Raw genomic sequence first — 18,583 nt, 5'->3', positions numbered from 1 at the left:
GGTGGGGAAGGGGAGCCCTGCTCCTGGGACACTTTGTGGGCAGCTTATAGATAGAAACAGGTCCATCAGAGCCCTTCCTGCATCTGCTGTTTCTCAAGAGCCATCAGTTCAAATCAACAGATCAGGATGGCATGTTTTGGGGTGACGTGTCCTGAACTCCTCCAAGGGGCTGCTTGTTCCCCTGCTTCAAAGCCGGGACCTTAGATTCTAGATCAGAGGAGGTCACTGTATGTGCAGGTCCGTGGTGGGAAGTTGTGTGATTCTGCCCTTGAGATCTGCTTTCAGAGAAACCTCGATTTGTATTTTCCAGAGCAGACGAGACGGACGCTCCAGGGTGGGGAGGTTTCCTTTGTGGCCCCCAACCCTGTGCCACTTCGGTACTCAGGACGGGCAGCTGGAGATGGACCCCAGTGTCCTGGTTGACATCTATGGTCACATAGCTTCCAGAGCGCTTGTTGATTTCAATCTACTGAGGAAAGCAGTGTCTATGGGAAAGGAATGTGGTGGGAGGTTGCCAGTGGCAGGGAGCATAGTGGACAGCCTCTCTGGGATGGGCACCGAGCTGTGTGCACGTGAACTGTCCTCTGGAACCAAGGAGGCTGTTACTATTAAATTTCCAGTTTACAGGTGCATGGACTGAGGTTTGTGAGAATAAATACCTTGTCTAAAGCCACCCAGCTCTCACCCGAGGCGCACTGGGCCCCAGTCTGTTTCCTGAGCTGGCTGTGCCCACTTGTCACGCCCTGAGGATAAACTACAAGCCACAACACCAGAGGAAACAGTGATTGCTGTCAGGTCACTGCCTCAGTTCCCTGATATGGTGAAACTTGCATAAATTAAGAATTCTTATTTCTTCTCAGCTGAGATTTTTATTCCATGTATTTACACCAAAAGCAAATTCATCATTGGTCTCATTGAAGAATTACAAAAAATACTCAAGTTATTTTTGAGTGCCCCTCTGTTCTGTTTGGCCCAGGACTGAGAGGTTTCCTAGGAAATAGCAGGTTCAACCTGCCGAGCAGAAACTCCCAGGTTAACTGGAGAAGCCACTCAGCCTCCTGAGAGCTGACTTGTCTGACTGTGGCTCCAGAACCAGAACATTCATTTTCACTGAGTGGGCCTGAGAAACAGACAGTCACAGCTGAATAAGCGAGTCCTGATGGCTGAGCGCCAGACTTCCTTCCTGCTCTGTCCCTGCAGGACCCAGCTCTTCCGAGGATGAGGGCAGCCAAGTATTGTGTGCCCAGCACGATCCCTGGAAACACAGCCCCTCCTAACAGGGTGCTCACTGTATGTGCTATATAGCCTTGACACTTCAGTAACTTCCAGCTTTTCATTTGTTGTTCTCTTTTGATGTCTTTCCAGCCACAGTGGATTCAATGGACTGGCCCCCCCGTAAGTACCGTCTTAATGCTTTACCATTTTATGCTCCTCACGGGGAGCAGTGCTTTAGGGCTTCAGTTCAGATGCCTGTCCTGGAAACACTGGTGTCGTTTACCTTTTGGTTAAAGGAACTTGGCGTTTCCGGAGCTGACCGTCAGCCTTGGTCTTAAAAATCCCTGGGGTCCCATAACCTGACCTCCTACGACTCCCACCTTGTTCCTTCTCCCTCCCCTCCTCACCTCCACAACCCAGGAGCTTCCCCTGCCCTCCTGCCTGCACAACCTCATGAGGCAGGAATGGGACCACCTCTCCACAGCGCAGGTGTCCCAGGACTATGGAGCCACCTTCAGTGGCTGGAGCCTGGAGGGCTGAGGGGCATCACTATGTCCAATGTCAGATATGAGAGCCTCCAGGCAGAGGGTGCTTTGGCATCAGAGGGGTGCTGGGCAAAGAGAAAGCTTGCCCCCTGATGTGGGGGCTGATAGATGATTGAGTGACTGATGATTGATCAATCGATGATTGACTGATTTCCCTAGTGATTTTCAGGTCCAGGTAAAACTTGAACTCATTTGATCAAAACACCAATGACGAAAGTGCTATTTTATCTTCACTTTGCAAACAATGGGCTTCTCTGGCGGTTCAGCTGGTAAAGAATATGCCTGTAATGTGGGATACCTGGGTTGATCCCTAGGTTGGGAAGAGCCCCTGGAGAAGGGAACAGCTACCCACTCCAGTATTCTGGCCTGGAGAATTCCATGGACTGTATAGTCCATGGGGTCGCAAAGAGTCGGACACGTCTGAGCGACTTGCACTTTCACTTGACAAACAATGTTTTGCTGACAAGGTGTTAAACTCTTATATTTTTCAGGGATCAAAACAAACTGCAGTAAAGGGTATGGATCTCTTTAAAATTCTGAAAAGAGTAAAACCTTGAAAACCACATTTTCCTGGATGCTCAGACTGCATGGTGGATGTCTGTTTGTGATTGGGGAGTGGGAGTCAGGACCACCTGCAGTGGGGTGGGCGAGGGGTGGCACAGAGCCCAGCAGCCTGGTGCACCTTCTGGGAGACTGGAATCCTCTCTTCTGTTATAGGGAATACTAACTGTGGGGGGATCCTCTCTTCTGTTATAGGGAATACTAACTGTGGGGGGATCCTCAAAGAGGAGTCTGGAGTGATCGCCACCTATTACGGACCGAAAACAAACTGTGTCTGGACTATCCAGATGCCACCAGAGTACCATGTTAGGGTGTCTATCCAATATCTCCAGTAAGTACTCAGTTGAGTGTTCTTTGCTGATGGTGTGGTTTTATGGGAAGGTGTCCCTCTTTGCCCCTTCCCGTTCCCCCTGCACCACCAAGCACACACATCCAGACACATCCTGACTCCAGCTCACTCCTGCTGATGACCCTGCATGGCCCCCTGCCCTCTGCATAGAGCTGACCCTCCTTGCATGGCTTTCAGATCCCTCCAGGGGACCCCGACCTCCCCTCCCTTCTAACCTCTTCTCCCCTCTGTCCCCTCTCTGAGCTGAGCCAGCACACACTGAGCTGTGGACCCATCAGACTGTTGGGCAGCTCTGAGCCTTTGCTCACACTGTCCCCTCTCCCTGAAAGGCACCTTCCACCTCTCCCAGACTCACCACCTGCTGCTTAGGGTCCTCATTTCCTAGTTCACGAGTTCACTGGAAGAACTTTTCCATCACACATGAAACCCCTGCTCTGACTCTGTCCACAGCTGGGCAGATATTTCTCGGATTTGTGCTCCATATATTACCTGCTTTGGGAAGATCCCCTGGAGAAGGGACTGGCATCCCATTTCAATATTCTTGCCTGGAGAATCCCACGGATAGAGGAGCCTGATGGGCCACAGTCCATAGGGTCTCAAAGAGTTGAGCGACATGACTGAGCGATGATGCACGCACCATTCCTGCCCATGTCTGAGTTTGTGCCTACAAGAAAGGGAGTCTTATTTTTGGCGGTTAAGAAATGTTTTCTAACTAGTGACTGAGTGGATGAATGAAAGACTGAATGAACAATTAAAAGACAGGATGAATAATACTGCAACAGAAAGCACTGTCAAGGTAGCAAAAAGTTGTAGCATTTCTATAGAAGATTACTCTTCACAGATGTTAACACAGGGGCCACATTGCCACCAATTGCAGACCAAGTGATGTATTGTCCACAGTGGTGGCTGAGACAGGTGATGTTATCTTGTGACTGAGGGCCCTGTCCCTCCAGACCTTCCACAGGGTCAGGTCTCCACTAGATGGAGGAGCTGCTCTGTGTGAGGACAACCTGGCAATGCCTGCCTCACAGCAGGGCTCAGACCATCTACCGAAACCACACACCAGGGCTGAAGGAAGCAGGCGTTTCCTACATCACCATTTCTGTTAGGATCAGAGGGGTAGATTATTCTTAAAATTTTCATTATTGTTCCTTTGACCCTCTTCAAGGCCAGTTTTGTATATGACTGTCCTTGGGACCGGGAAGAATCAGTCTGTCCAAGAGTGAGCTAGTATAGAGGGAGCTGAGTGTGTGTCCTCGTGAGATGTCCCTTCCGTGTCTCATTTTAGCCCAGAGAGGCTCCAACCTCGCTCCTGGCTGGGACACACGCTGGTGGCTGAGAGAGGAAGACAGGGTGGGGTGAGGTCTGATGGGCAGGAGGAGGAGACAGAGACCTCAGCAGGAGTGTGACACCCCGAGTGTGCACTTTGCCCACAGCAGGGAGAGCTGGACGCCCCTCTCGCCTCTCTAGATCCTGGAGGCTAATAGGGGGTCCTGGGTTCCTTGTGCCAGGGGTGTAGAAGGTGAAGCAGGAGTGGAGTCACACACGCATGTCTGGGCCTCAACTGACTCCATTCTTGTTGCCCAAGGAAACAGTCCTCAGGGTTGACTGTACTATTCCCTCCAGTGGCTCCTGATCCCAGAGTCCTGGGTGGGCTTCCCTGAGCCCCATCAGTGGGGCTGCTCAGGAGGCAAGGAGTCACCTGCAGCCCTGGTGTGGGGAGGGTCCTGGGTGACCACCATCCCCTCCTCCAGAAGGGTGAGTCTCCTTCCCTGTGGGCACCATGCCTGGGAAGTCTGGTGAGCAAAGCTATGTGATTGCATTGGGTCTAGACAGGGGAGGCTGCCTGCCGGAGGGACCATGATTCCAAAGGCTGATGCCTGCCCTTCTTTCTGCTCCAACAGACTCAACTGTAATAAAGAGTCTCTGGAGATTATAGATGGGCTGCCAGGATCTCCTGTCTTGGGGAAGATTTGTGAAGGTTCACTCATGGATTATAGATCTTCTGGCAGTATCATGACTGTCAAGTACATCAGAGAGCCTGAGCACCCAGCTTCTTTCTATGAAGTGTTATACTTTCAGGATCCACAAGGTAGGTAAAAGGAGGCAGGCACCTGCTGATAAGTCCTCCTTCTCTGTGCATGGTACAGGGAAGTTGGGCTTGTGGTATTTATATGATTGTTGAAATAAACTCCATTGTCAGCAGATGAGCCAGAGGCAGTGTGACCTAGTGAAGTGAAGTGAAAGTGAAAGTCGCTCAGTCATGTCTGACTCTTGCGACCCCATAGACAGTAGCCTGCCAGGCTCCTCTGTCCATGGGATTCTCCAGGCAAGAACACTGGAGTGGGTAGCCATTTCCTTCTCCAGAAAGATCCACCAGTTCTATGACAGCCTTTCTGCATCCACAGATCTTGCAGTTGTGAAGATCTGACATGAAAATTCTTTTACAAGTTTTATTTTACATCTAAACAAGATGATCATTTCCTCTCAAATATAAAATTTCCCTTCCTGATCATATTAAAATCCTTTAGGCATATATCTGGAGAAGGCAATGGCAACCCACTCCAGTACTCCTGCCTGGAAAATCCCATGGATGGAGGAACCTGATAGGCTGCAGTCCATGGGGTTGTGAAGAGTCAGACACGACTGATTGACTTCACTTTCACTTTCATGCATTGGAGAAGAAAATGGCAACCCACTCCAGTGTTCTTGCCTGGAGAATCCCAGGGACGGCAGAGCCTGGTGGGCTGCCATCTATGGGGTCACACAGAGTCGGACACGACTGAAGCGACTTAGCAGCAGCAGCAGCAGGCATATATCAGTCAGTTCAGTTCAGTCACTCAGTCATGTCCGACTCTGCGACCCCATGGACTGCAGCATGCCAGGCCTCCCTGTCCATCACCAATGCCTGGAATTTACTCAAACTCATGTCCATTGAGTCAGTGATGCCATCCAGCCGTCCCATCCTCTGTCGTCCCCCTCTCCTCCCACCTTCAATCTTTCCCAGCATCAGTTAGTTCTTCGCATCAGGTGGCCTAAGTATTGGAGTTTCAGCTTCAGCATCAGTCCTTCCAATGAACATTCAGGACTGATCTCCTTCAGGATGGACTGGTTGGATGTCCTTGCAGTCCAAGGGACTCTCAAGTTTTCTCCAACACCACAGTTCAAAAGCATCAACTTTTCTGCACTCAGTATTCTTCACAGTCCAACTCTCACATCCATACATGACCACTGGAAAAACCATAGCCTTGACTAGAAGGACCTTTGTTGGCAAAGTAAAGTCTCTGCTTTTCAATATGCTATCTAGGTTGGTCATAACTTTTCTTCCAAGGAGTAAGTGTCTTTTAATTTCATGGCTGCAGTCACCATCTGCAGTGATTTTTAAGCCCCCCCAAATAAAGTCTGTTTTCACTGTTTCCACTGTTTCCCCATATATTTGCCATGAAGTAATGGGACCAGATATATATGTAACCTAAAACAAACCAAGCACAGTCCCTCAAGAGTGTATTTTTTCCTCATTAATGATTGACTGCAATTTCACCCACATGTCAATTGGAAGAAAATGCTCCTTAAACTCTACTTAACCTGTTCTCCATCCCACAGCTTAGTGATCTCTGCTCAGGCCTGAGTGGACAAGCGTTGCAAAAGAGAACAACATTCCTTGAAGACCCTCTGGAATCAGCTGCCCACAAGGAGAAGCATCTTCTGATCACCTGCTCTCAGCCTGTCACCTCCATCCTTTCCAGCCCCTGGTCTCCTAACTGCAGAAAGATTCCTTACTACTGAGCTTTAGATTGTTGCCAGTCTTGTGGTTAGTTCCTTCTCTTTATCATTATAATCATTTTGAATAATGTCTCTTTACCTGAGTCTGGATTTTGTTTTAGTTTGTGAGTCCTGGTGTCACAGGGTTGGAACCCCAGGCATCGCTGAGAGTAGTTGAAACCCCTCCTGAAGGTCTTTATGCCCAGAGGGCTTCTCATTGGTCTGAGGTCTATCTCAGGACAAGAGCTCTGTCTATTTATCATTTTCCTCGCCTGCACAAGGAAACCCTCTACAGACATAGCCTTGAGACGCTGGCCCGGCTCCCTGCCAAGTTTCAAGCAATGTGCTTGAGGATATAGAATCTTTGGTGAGGATATGTTGAATGTCTTCTGATTCCCACCATCCAACTATCAATTATATTGCATCATAGTCCCTTTTAAAGGTCTGCAGAGAGTAAAAGATAAAGTTCACATGGTTTGCAGGCTCATCAAGTCGGGTGATGTTGCATTTTTTCAGACCAGGAGTTAGGAGGGTCAAAAACAGGGATGGCACAGCCCCTTATAAGCCTGGAGCTGCTTCCGTGTCCCTTTCTTCTGTTCAGAGAGGAGAGGGAGTGTGGGGGTCTTTTCATGAACTTGTGGGGAGAACCATCAACTCCCTCAGGCACAATAATCTGTGTGTGTGGACCATCCTGTTGAGGTCAACTCAGAAAGTCACGCTGGAATCTCCCTTCCTCGAGTGAGTTCTCTGAAGGTGATTTTTCTTTGTTGATATTGTAGATTTTAGTATCTTTTCCAGTTCACCCCCCGTCATCCAGCATAGGCATCAAACCACAATCTGGTTCCATTTTTCACTTCCTGTTGAAAACCAGTCCATAGAGTTTACCCACCTTAGCAGAGTTTTATCAAATCCTTCTTCACCTGACCTTCCCTCCCTTCTAATGTCTTCTCCCCTCCGGCCCCTCTCAGGGCTGAGCCATCACACACTGAGCTTTGGATACTGCACACCTTTGAGCAACTCTGAGCCTTTGCTCACACTGTCCCCTTGGCCAGGAGTCCATCCTTCCAACCTTCCAGACACATCTGTCTGCTGCTCGGGGAGCCCCATGAAGCATATCGTGGTTCAGCTGAAGGGCTGACTCTACCATTGCATCTTTGTGCCTCTCTCACTTGCCTCATGTAGATCTCGATGAGATTTAAGTATACAGGGGCTGTTAGTCACTCGGGCATATTCGACTCTTGGCAATCCCATAAGTGGAGCCTGGGTCGCCTGCATTGCAGGCAGATTCTTTACCATCTGAGCCACCAGGGAAGTCAAGTATACAGTATCAGTTGCTTATTTATTCAGTGCGTACCATTGCAGCACTCGAACTTTAGGGTCCTACTAGTAATTCTTAAATGAATGAATGACTGATAAAGTCAGAGTTGTGTTTTCAACGTTCCAATGAGGCTCTACATTTCTCTCCAGGAAGTCTTCAGTGTTAACATGGGAGTCACGTTTCCCTCAATGGTAGGCTAAGCCAAACACAGACCAGAAAAGATGCTGAGACAGAAGATGTCATCTGTGTGAGGAAGGGTCTCTGTCCTTCCAGATTTGACATGGGGTCTAGACCTACACTAAGTTACTCTCATGTGCCCAAGGATGAAACGCCTTGCAAATGGCTGCAAAATGGGGTTTAGACTATTCAAACATTGCTTCTGTAAACTTGAAATAGTGTGGTCAAGAATCAAGACTGGGGTGCAAACTCAAGGAGGTGGGATTGACAACACACGCATTTCCCATGGTTTATGTAATTTCTCGAGGGTTCAGATGGTTAGATGGCTCTGAAAACTTCCCTGCATTGGCCCTTTGCCATTTTCAGAGATTTCGGGCTCTTCCTGTCCTTATCTCTGGGAAGGCTCTGTTTGGTTAAGGGTGAAACCTGTGCAGAAGGTCCTGGTTCTTCCTGGACATGTCCCCTGCCTCCTGCTGGATTCCTTAGAGCCTCCAGCCTGTCTCTTGTGAGCAGGGCATGTGCTTGTGGCTAAGTGAGGATAAAGGAAGGGATCAGGAGTTAAGAGCAGAGAGGGCTTTGAAGGCCAGAGAGAGAAGCAGAAGGACCTCCTCAAGACTAGGATGGTGCTCCACAAGAATATGGACACAACTTGTGCCTCTGATCCTGCTCTTGGACGCAAGATTGGCTGCTGGAGCCGGCAGCCCCACCCCCAACCCCATCTGCCAGAGGAGTTGGGGGTCAGAAACCAAGGAGTGGCTACACACTCAGGTCAGAAGGAAAGCTCTGCTTCTGAGGACAGAACAATGAAAGGTTTTATTTTCTGCAGAAGCATTCATCCATCTCTGCGAGGCACTCGTCAATTGCTTCCTGGGAGTTCCTTCTCCAGGGCAGCACTGTTTAACCTCAGTTGTGTATTATGTTGCTTTTCCCTAGCATCTACCTAGAGAAAAGAATTCCTGGGTAAACAGCTCATCATGAAGCCCCTTGATGATTCAAGGGTGTGGGGATGGCAGGCAGTGACAAATGGAATGCTAGGGACCAGCTAGGGCATGGCTATCTGGAGCAGAGCCCCTCGGAGACTCCCCAGGCATTCGTGTACAGCCCAGAGTCCTAACACCTCCAGGGTGACCATGGGGTTGTCATAGGCCTGAGGGAGACTGACTGATGGTCTTGGGCGATGTTGCTATAATGACCTCTGGCTGTCACAGAAGGGGCCATGGACATGTGGACAGAAAGCCTTTGGCCACACTGATGTGGGCAATGGCCATGCATCAGGGTGTCCCCAAATGCCATGGGTCAGAAAGATCATGATGACGTTGACAGTGACTCCTCAGAGGAATCATGCGAAACATCGGCCCAGAGTCTATTTCTCAAAGTTGCTTCAGCTTTGATTCCAGCTGGACACATCTGTGCTTTAGATCTAACCTTCCTTCTCTCTCACACAGATGCCCAGCCCCAGACCACACACTGTCCAGGTGAGAACCCAGCATCCCATCTCAGAATGTCCCTTCTCTCTCTGCCCTTCCCCCACTATATAAACCAGTCCATGAGTCCCTTCTGGACATATGGCTTATTCTACCACCGGCAATATCCACGCTCAATAGGGCTTCTTTTCAAGGATTTGCAAGGCTTTGCAGAGTTTACACTTGCTTTCTGTGTGTGTGTGTATGCTCAGCTGCTTCAGAAGTGTCTGACTTAGTATGATCCCATGGACTGTCTCTGCACTGGCAGGTGGATTCTTTCCCGCTGTACCAGCTGGGAAGCCAAAATGAGCATGGAAGTGAAAGTAGCTCAGTCGTGTCCGACTCTTTGCAACCCCTTGGACTAGAGAGTCCCTGGACTTTTCCAGGCCAGAATCCTGGAGTGGGTAGCCTTTCCTTTCTCCAGGGGATCTTCCCAACCCAGGGATCGAACCCAGGTCTCCCTCATTGCAGGCAGATTCTTTACCAGCTGAGCCACCAGGGAAGCCCCAAAAAATATTAATATATATGACTGAATCACTCTGCTGTACACCTGAAATATTGTTAATCAACCCCATTACAATATAAAATAAAAATTTTTTTAAATGAAAAGTTCTTTAAAAGTAAAAAAAAGAAAGAAAAGAAAGAAAAAGACACCTGGGGCAGAGCTGCAGGAGTAAGAAGGACCAGGAGGCTGGGTTACCATGGAGATAAATAAAGCTTTAATAATGATGGGGAGCAACTTTGCACATGTACTCTTTCCAGGCATTCTCTTCTTCCAGACGGGTGGCCTGTGATGCGTAACTGGGGTAGATCCCCCGAGACAGAAAATCCTGATTCATTAGCATGAGGTCGCCAGGAAATTCTGACACATGCAAAAGACTTCTGTTTGTTAAGCCAGTGATGGACCTTTCTGCTTTCTTTGCAGGGAAGAATGGTTTTAGATCGTTTGGATGGTACGTTATGCATTTTTTGGGTTCTTCTGACTTGAAAATGACGTTCATTTTAATTTCCTGTCTTTTGGAGGTTTTGCTCTCCGCCTCACCTCTCCCCTTTTGATGCGCATCGTTGCCATCGTCGGCGTTGCCGTCATCCTGGCCTTCCCCAGCCCTGGCCCTTGCCATGGGGCCCAGGCCCCCTGAAGGCAGAAGCGATGAGCCCCTAAACCTTTCGATGTAGGGTAGCAGCTGCTTGCTCCGCAGGGCTCTCGCCAGCTGCATACGCTCTATGTGCTTGCTGACGTTCAGCCTCTCCCGCCGGGGCATCCTGAACTCCTCCGGGGACACGATCACCTTGGCCGTCCACATTTTCCCCAGGGACCCACAGGTGGCACAAGGAGGGGTGTGTTGCCTTCTACAGTCCACCGCCCGCTTGTAGTCTGCAGACAGCGTCTGTAGTTCCTTGAGCATTTTCCGTTCTTCCTCTTGCTTGTAAGTCAGAAACCTCCGGGCTGCGACGGTGTGAACGCCACCTAGACGCTGACAAGTGGGAAAAGGTGTGTGAGTCGATCAGTCGTGTCCGACTCTTTGCAACCCCATGGACTAGAGCCTGCCAGGCTCTGCTCCAGGCAAGAATACTGCAGTAGGTTGCCATCCCCTTCTCCAGGGCCAATGGGCAGGGGGCTGGGGGGGTGAGTGGGGAGAGGTGGTGGTTAAAATCTCAAGGGGATTGATGTGTTCATTTGTTTGTTGGTTAGTTTTTTATAATCCACACGTGGGTGAATTTCTACAGTACTTGTATTTCTCAATCTGATTTATTTCACTTAGTAGGGGCTTCCCTGGTGGCTTAGAGGGTAAAGTGTCTGCCTGCAATGCAGGAGACCCAGGTTTGATCCCTGGGTCAGGACGGTCTCCTGGAGAAGGAAATGGCAACCCACCCCAGTATTCTTGCCTGGAGAATCCCACGGACGGAGGAGCCCCCCAGGCTGCAAAGAGCCAGACATGACTGAGCAACCTCACTTCACTTAGTTTGGTACATCAAGGGTTAGTAAAGGGGAGAAAACAAGAGTAGTGGTTACCAGAGAAGGAAGAGTGGGGAGGGGAAGGAAAAGAGGGTAAAGGAGATGAGCTGTAAGGTTATGGAGAAAACTAAATTTTGGTGGGGAACACATGTAGCACATAGAGAAATATGAAACCCAGCGTTGTACACAAGACGCTGATGTAATTGCTGAGTCTTGCTGCAGGTCACAGGTGTGAGGCCCTGTACCAAGGCCACAGAAGCAGAGCCCAGAACCAAAGCTAACTGAGCCCCTTTGTAACCTTACCAAAGCCAACCGGGCCCCTTTGTAACCTTACCAAAAGTCCCCTTGATCATCACTAACAAGCTTCCTGATTCCCAGTTAGGCAAAGACGCCCACTCCAGTAAACACCCTGTCACACTCCGATCACCTAACGCCAACCTTCCAGTAGGAACTGTCTTTGTCTTGAGGCTATAAAAATTGGCTATTAACTCATGAAAGTGGTCAACTCTCCCTGGCTTGTCAGGAGTTGTCAGCCTGTTGCCCTCGAAATGCCCACTTTATCTCTGCTATTTTTTTTAAATAAAAGCACTCCTTTCTGCAGTACTCTGTGTCTGGAAATTCTTTTCCCACCTGCTCTCGGACTGCCTCAACAATAATGTCCTAAATCAATGTTACCTCAACAACAACAAAAACATAAAAATATAGCATTTACTATGGAAAATTTTAAAAAAGTTCTCAATGGGACAGGAGCAAAGGACACCCACAGAAAGAATTATCTAGTGGCTCCCTTGCCCTCCATCCGTGAGGGTGCCCGAGACCCTGTATAGTGAGAATGAGGGTAGATCTTTGGGAACAGATGAGCCTGGGTTCAAATCTGACTCTCCTTTTCACCTACTATGAATCTGAGAGAATTGTATTGATCTTACAGGCCCCTGTGAGGTCTCCATGAGATAACATATATGAAAGCGACTAGTGCAAGATAAGGGCTCAAGAAGAGGCCGCTTCCGTGATTCGTTATCACTTGTAGTTACAGTCCTGCTTGGGACTTTGTAATAAGAGAGTATTTTGCTTTTGCTAGGCAAATATGGAAGCCACTAGTTAACTCAGCCAACTCTCCTCCACTGCTTGGGAGACTCACACCTGTGTTGCTGGTGGTTTTTGAAACTCTGACTCTCCTAGCCTAACTGCCTGGATTCCGTGGGGCCTCCCTGTATATAAATTTCACAGCACTTACTAGGATCTCTTTCTCCAAGGGGGAGTATTTCCCGAGGGCGATGCGTGGGTCTGACTTGTAGAACTTGGTCCATATCCTGGAAGGCAGAGAGGTGTATTAGAACTCGGAAATGGTCTTCCTAGTGTTGCCTTTTGGAGTGGGAAATCTCACAAAGGATGATGCCACATTGATCACAAAGGGTGATGCTCTGTGATCACGGTTTCTACAGCCACAGGGCGGGCTCTTCCATTTGGCTTCAAATCTGACATGGGTGGGAGGGAATGGACCAGAAGCACAGTTACACTCACCCCAGTGGTGAAGCAGGGCATACATCCCCTTGGGAGGACAGGGACTCTTTATTCAGGAAGGAATCGCTTATATTGAAAACGCGCACCGGTATTCCATTCTTATTTAACTTCCCCTCTGTAGTCATCCTCTCTTGGGCCCTTGAATCTCTAGCCCTCTGTTTTCCAATCTTCGGACAGCCATTCTCCCATTCTCTGATCATACTCTGGCTCCAGGCTAGGATGGGAGGTGTCAGTGCCTGGAGTTTCTTCCTAAGACAGCTTTAATGAGAACCCAAATGACAGTCACAAACATCTTGCATCATAACTGGCCTACGTGGCAGCTATTGTGAGGTCTGAGTTTAGGCATCAGATGATCCCCTGGGGTGAAATGGACACACACTGCCATGGTCTCGGTATGTTGGAGTCCAGAGGAATAGAGTGGGCAGAGAAGTATAGCTGGGAGACGATCTGACCATGTCAATGCCACTTATAAGCCCATAAAGACTGCTCAGCTCTTTCTGGATGAACACTCATCACCTGAAATCTCTCCCTGGTATTGGCTTGCCTCTCCAGTCTTAGCTCCAATCTTAGTTCCTCATGCTCCATCCATGAACTCTATCCATGGTTCTTGGAATCAGCTTCTAGACATACTCCCCTCTTGTCTCAAATACGCCTCTCTGCCTTGACAACTTGCTTATCTTTTAGGGCCCAGCTTATCTGGAAATATCTCTGAGAAATACTGTTAGTGCAAAAATCAAGGCACAAAAGTATATAAATTGTAGACAACCTTTTTGTATTGAAAAGGAAAAAATAAGCATGTATACTTGCATTTGCATAAAGAAACACTAGAATAATACATGCAAAAAATGTCATAAATGGTTATCAGAGGTGGGTACCTGGCAGATATGGATAAGGTGGTAATGCGTCTTTTCATTGTGTACATTATTGTTTTGTACAGTATTGCTTAGAACCATGCGAGCCTATTACCTTTTGAAAAAAATGAGTTTAAAAAGTAAAGAAGCAGCTCATGGAAGACGATGTCTCTGACAAGTACTGGTCCTGAAGCTTTCCTTTGCTTCTACCAGAAAACACCCCTAAGTGGCGATATGTCCAGAGCTCATGCCCACAGCAGCCATCTGAAATGCACCAATGCTCCTCTCACATACCCAGGCAATTTCAGTTCCCTAGAACAGCTATGAACCTGGAAATCAGCAGCCAGTGCCGCGGAGTGGTATAGACAGTGCCTCTTGCCCTGTATGCATCGACTCACACATTTGTCCTACACACAGCCGTTTGCACAACCCACACAACACCTGGCATATTGTGTGCACAGCACAAATGTTTGTGGAACAACCAATGACTGGTACATGATAGAATACTAAGGACTGTACTTTCCTGGTGGTCCAGAGGCCAAGCCTGCACTCCCAGTGCAGGTGGCCTGGGTTCAATCCCTGGTCAGGGAACTAGATCCCACACTCTTACTAAGAATTTGCATGCCTCAACTAAAGATCCCACTTGCCACGGTGAAGACTGAAGACTGTGCCACAGCTAAGACTTGGCACAGCCAAAAAAATAAATATTAAAAAAAAGATTATTATGGATCTCAGTTTAGATGGTAAAAATATCCACCTGCAATGCAGGAGACCTGGGTTCAACCCCTGGGTTGAGAAGATCCCCTAGAGGAGGGCATGGCAACCCACTCCAGTATTCTTGCCTGGAGAATCCCTATGAACAGAGGAGCCTGGTAGGCTGCAGTCCAGAGGGTCGCAAAGGGTCAGACATGACTGAGCGACTAAGCATGGCACACATCAAAAAAATCAAGTCTTAGTCAAATTTCCAATAATACTCTCGGGATGTAATGTGATATTTTTTTAAAGACCATACAAAACTTATATAGAGTATGATCTGGCTGTGTCAATACAACAGTATTCAAGAAGAAAAAGGACTAGAAGGAAAAACACAGAGATACGAGCAGTGGACTGTGGACTAGTGGAGGATATTCTAGGACTGGCCATGGACCTGCAGCCTGGTCCCATCCAGGTATTGAGATGGAGTAGCTATGGCCTTGTCTCAGCAGGTTCAGGTAGAAAAAGGTGGCACAGCTCCTCCAGGCATCAGAAAGTCAGTGATAAAGGGCACCCTGCCATGCTGCCCAGAAGTGATGTCACCATGACTATGGTAGGTTTGGGGTGGGAACTGGAAAAAGAGAGAAATTTATTTTAAGAAATTAGCTTACATGATTGTAGAGGCTGGAAGGTCCAAAATCTGCTGGTGTGGTCCAGCAGGCTGAAGACTCTGGGAGAGCCCATGTAGAGGTTCAAGACCACTGGGAGAATTGCCTCTTATTCAAGGAATGTAAGTCTTCAGTCTATTCATGCCTTCAGCTGATTGGATGAGGCCCACCCACATTATGGAGCAAAAGGCAATCTGCTTTACTCAAAGTTTGCTGATTTAAATATCAATCTCATCCAAAAACACCCTCACATAAATATCCAGAATAATGGATCAGACCAAAGCATGACTGGGCATACACGTGTGCTAAGTTGCTTCGGTCGTGTCTGAATCTTTGCGACCCTATGGACTATAGGCTCCTCTGTCCATGGGATTCTGCAGGCAAGACTACTGAAGTGGGTAGCCATGCCCTCCTCCAGGGGATCTTTCTGACCCAGGGATCTAACCATGGTCTCCTGTGTTGGCTGGCAGGCAGTTTCTTTACCACTAGCGCCACCTGGGAAGCCCTGGCTGGCACTATGGCCCAACCAAGCCAACACATGAAAGTAACTCTCAAATCTACTTCTAAGTATTAAGTTTTAATGATTTGCTTAATTTTTAAATAGCTTTTTAATATCAGGGTTTTCATTTTTGTGCATAGTTTTGCCCATTTTTGAGCTTCCTATTAATAGATTCATACAGTATGAATTCTTTCACACCTGCATTTCCCCTCAGCATTGTATTTTCCAGGCTCTGCTGTTATGCTTGTAGTTCAATCATTTTCATTGTTATTTAGCATGATCGTCTTATTTATTAAACAGTCTTCTGTTGCTTACATTTGGATTTTTTTACTTTGGGGAGCACGATTGTACAGGTTTCCTTGCAGTTACTCTGTTGGGTGCATACCTAAGAGTGAAATTGGTAAGCCCTCAGATATGTGTTGGAGAAGGCAGTGGCACCCACTCCAGTCAGTACTCTTGCCTGGAAAATCCCATGGACGGAGGAGCCTGGTGGGCTGCAGTCCATGTGGTCGCTAAGAGTTGGACATGACTGAGCAACTTCACTTTCACTTTTCACTTTCATGCATTGGAGAAGGAAATGGCAACCCACTCCAGTGTTCTTGCCTGGAGAATCCCAGAGATGGGGGAGCCTGGTGGGCTGCCGTCTATGGGGTCGCACAGAGTCAGACATGACTGAAGTGACTTAGCAGCAGCAGCAGGGTATGTGTAACTTCAGTTTCCTAGAGAATTCTCAGCTCTGTTCAAAAATGTCTTTATAATTCAACATCCCACCAATAAGGTATGAGAATTCCTTCTTGCCAACACTAGTGGGTATGTTGTGATACGTCATTGTGGCTTTAATTTATACTTTTATGATTACAAATGAAGTCAAATACTTTTTCTATTGCCTATTGAGATTACCCTTAGTGAAATGTCTATTCAGGACTTTTGTCCATTTTTTCTAGTAATTGCTTTTCTTATTGATATGTACAACTTCTTTACATATTCTTTTTATAAGCCTATTGCCAGTAAAATATATTGCAAATATCTGCTCCTACTCTTGACTAGCCTCTCCCCTTTCTTAAAGATGCCTTTTGGGGGTGAGAAGAGTTGGGCGATTGGGATTGACATATATGCACTATTTATACTATGTATAAAATAGATAACTGATGAGAATCTAGTGTATAGCACAGGGAACTCTACTCAAAGCTCTATGGCAACCTAAATGGGAAGGAAATCCGAAAAAGAGTGGATACATGTACGTGTGTAACTGACTCACTTCTCTGTACAGCAGAAACTAACACAACACTAAAGCAACTATACTCCACCAAAAAGTAATTTTAAAAATATACACACTACTGTATATAGGACAGATGACCAACAAGGACCTACTGCACAGCACAGGGAAGCCTACTCGGTATTCTGTAATAGCATATATGGGAAAAGAATCTGGAAAAGAATGGATATATGTATATGGATAACTGAACCGTTCTGCTGTACATCTAAAATTAATGCAGCATTCTAAACCAAATATACTCCAATACAAAATTAAGTTTAAAAAGACGTCCTTTATTCCAGCTGCACTCCAATTTATGAGCCTTTTCCTGAATGGTTATTGCTTTACATGGCTTGTTTAAGAAAGCATTTCCTGACCTAGGTAGGAATGATAATCTATATGCGTACTGCATATATATTGATGATTTCTCATATGATTCTCTAAAAATTTCTTTTCTTTTGAACTTCTTAACTTCCTACCTTTTTTCTTTAAGTACATTTTCCAACTTAATATTATAATGACTATCAAGGAGTGCTCCTACATGTGTGTGTTTGCGTGTGTGTGTATGCAGGTCATACACAAAAAGTCTAAGATTCTCTTCCCCTGCTAGCCACACCTGTCCCTGCAGTCACCTCCTGGGCTCTGGCGCCCTCTGGTGGATTTTGCCACTCAGTGACAGCTGGCTCTGCAAAGACCCACCAGCCACCCCAGCTCTCCAGGGCTAAGATTCCCTACAGACATGGCCCCCTTGGTTTATAAGAATGGTGCTCTTTTCTAACATTGCGCTATATTCAGACTTTATATGAGATGCTGTGTGCTTTAGAATCATAGTTCCCTTTACAAACCCATTGGCTCTAGGCAGACCAGTTCAGTTCAGTCGCTCATTCGTGTCCAACTCTTTGCGACCCTGTGAATCGCAGCACGCCAGGCCTCCCTGTCCATCACCAACTCCCGGAAGTTATTCAAACTCATGTCCATTGAGTCGGTGATGTCATCCAACCACCTCATCCTCTGTCGTCCCCTTCTCCTCCTGCCCTCAATCCCTCCCACCATCAGGGTCTTTTCCAATGAGTCACCTCTTGGCATGAGGTGGCCAAAGTACCGGAGTTTCGGCTTCAGCATCAGTCCTTCCAAAGAACACCTAGGACTGATCTCCTTTAGGATGGACTGGCTGGATCTCCTTGCAGGCCAAGGGACTCTCAAGAGTCTTCTCCAACACCACAGTTCAAAAGCATCAATTCTTCAGCGCTCAGCTTTCTTCACAGTCCAACTCTCACATCCATACATGACCACTGGAAAAACCATAGCCTTGACTAGACAGACCTTTCTTGGCAAAGTAAAGTCTCTGCTTTTGAATATGCTATCTAGGTTGGTCATAACTTTCCTTCCAAGGAGTAAGCGTCTTTTAATTTCATGGTTGCAGTCACCATCTGCAGTGGTTTTGGAGCCCCCCAAAATAAAGTCTGACACTGTTTCCACTGTTTCCCCATCTATTTCCCATGAAGTGATGGGACCAGATGCCATGATCTTAGTTTTCTGAATGTTGAGCTTTAAGCCAACTTTTTCACTCTCCACTTTCACTTTCATCAAGAGACTTTTTAATTCCTCTTCACTTTCTGCCATAAGGGTGGTGTCATCTGCATATCTGAGGTTATTGATATTTCTCTTGATTTCTCTAGGCAATCTTGATTCCAGCTTGTGCTTCCTCCAGCCCAGTGTTTTTCATGATGTACTCTGCATAGAAGTTAA

At 47.3% G+C, this 18,583-nt stretch overlaps 2 protein-coding genes across 2 annotated transcripts in view; one reads left to right on the top strand and one right to left on the bottom strand.

Annotated features, from left to right (window-relative positions):
* Positions 1-6,523, top strand: part of LOC105002548 (spermadhesin-1) — an 8,186-nt gene extending 1,663 nt beyond the window's left edge. The window contains exons 2-5 of the mRNA XM_010859215.1: positions 1,366-1,395; positions 2,517-2,652; positions 4,575-4,762; positions 6,274-6,523. Coding sequence (XP_010857517.1) covers positions 1,366-1,395; positions 2,517-2,652; positions 4,575-4,762; positions 6,274-6,278 — 359 coding nt within the window. The 3' untranslated portion in view covers positions 6,279-6,523. The remainder of the gene's footprint in view (positions 1-1,365; positions 1,396-2,516; positions 2,653-4,574; positions 4,763-6,273) is intronic.
* Positions 6,524-10,092: 3,569 nt separating this feature from the next.
* Positions 10,093-13,118, bottom strand: LOC105002549 (chromosome unknown open reading frame, human C10orf120). The gene is made up of 3 exons (XM_010859216.1): positions 12,869-13,118; positions 12,582-12,657; positions 10,093-10,865 (listed from the first exon to the last, which is right to left on the bottom strand). Exons 1-3 carry the CDS (start codon positions 13,066-13,068, stop codon positions 10,110-10,112), a joined length of 1,032 nt encoding a protein of 343 aa, XP_010857518.1. The 5' UTR covers positions 13,069-13,118; the 3' UTR covers positions 10,093-10,109.
* Positions 13,119-18,583: the final 5,465 nt, after the last annotated feature.

This window comes from Bison bison, unplaced genomic scaffold (assembly GCF_000754665.1).
Source record: "Bison bison bison isolate TAMUID 2011002044 unplaced genomic scaffold, Bison_UMD1.0 scf7180017864456, whole genome shotgun sequence".
Lineage (NCBI taxonomy): Eukaryota > Metazoa > Chordata > Mammalia > Artiodactyla > Bovidae > Bison > Bison bison.
Note: the sequence above shows the minus strand (reverse complement) of the source record. Positions and strands in the feature narration are given on the sequence as shown.

Excerpts from the sequence above, each read along its gene's own strand:
- LOC105002549 (XM_010859216.1), bottom strand. The coding sequence starts at position 13,068 with ATGATCAGAGAATGGGAGAATGGCTGTCCGAAGATTGGAAAACAGAGG. Across the intron at positions 12,658-12,868 it reads TGCCCTGCTTCACCACTGGG|GATATGGACCAAGTTCTACA; the intron begins GTGAGTGTAACT and ends TCTGCCTTCCAG. Across the intron at positions 10,866-12,581 it reads CCTTGGAGAAAGAGATCCTA|CGTCTAGGTGGCGTTCACAC; the intron begins GTAAGTGCTGTG and ends CCCACTTGTCAG.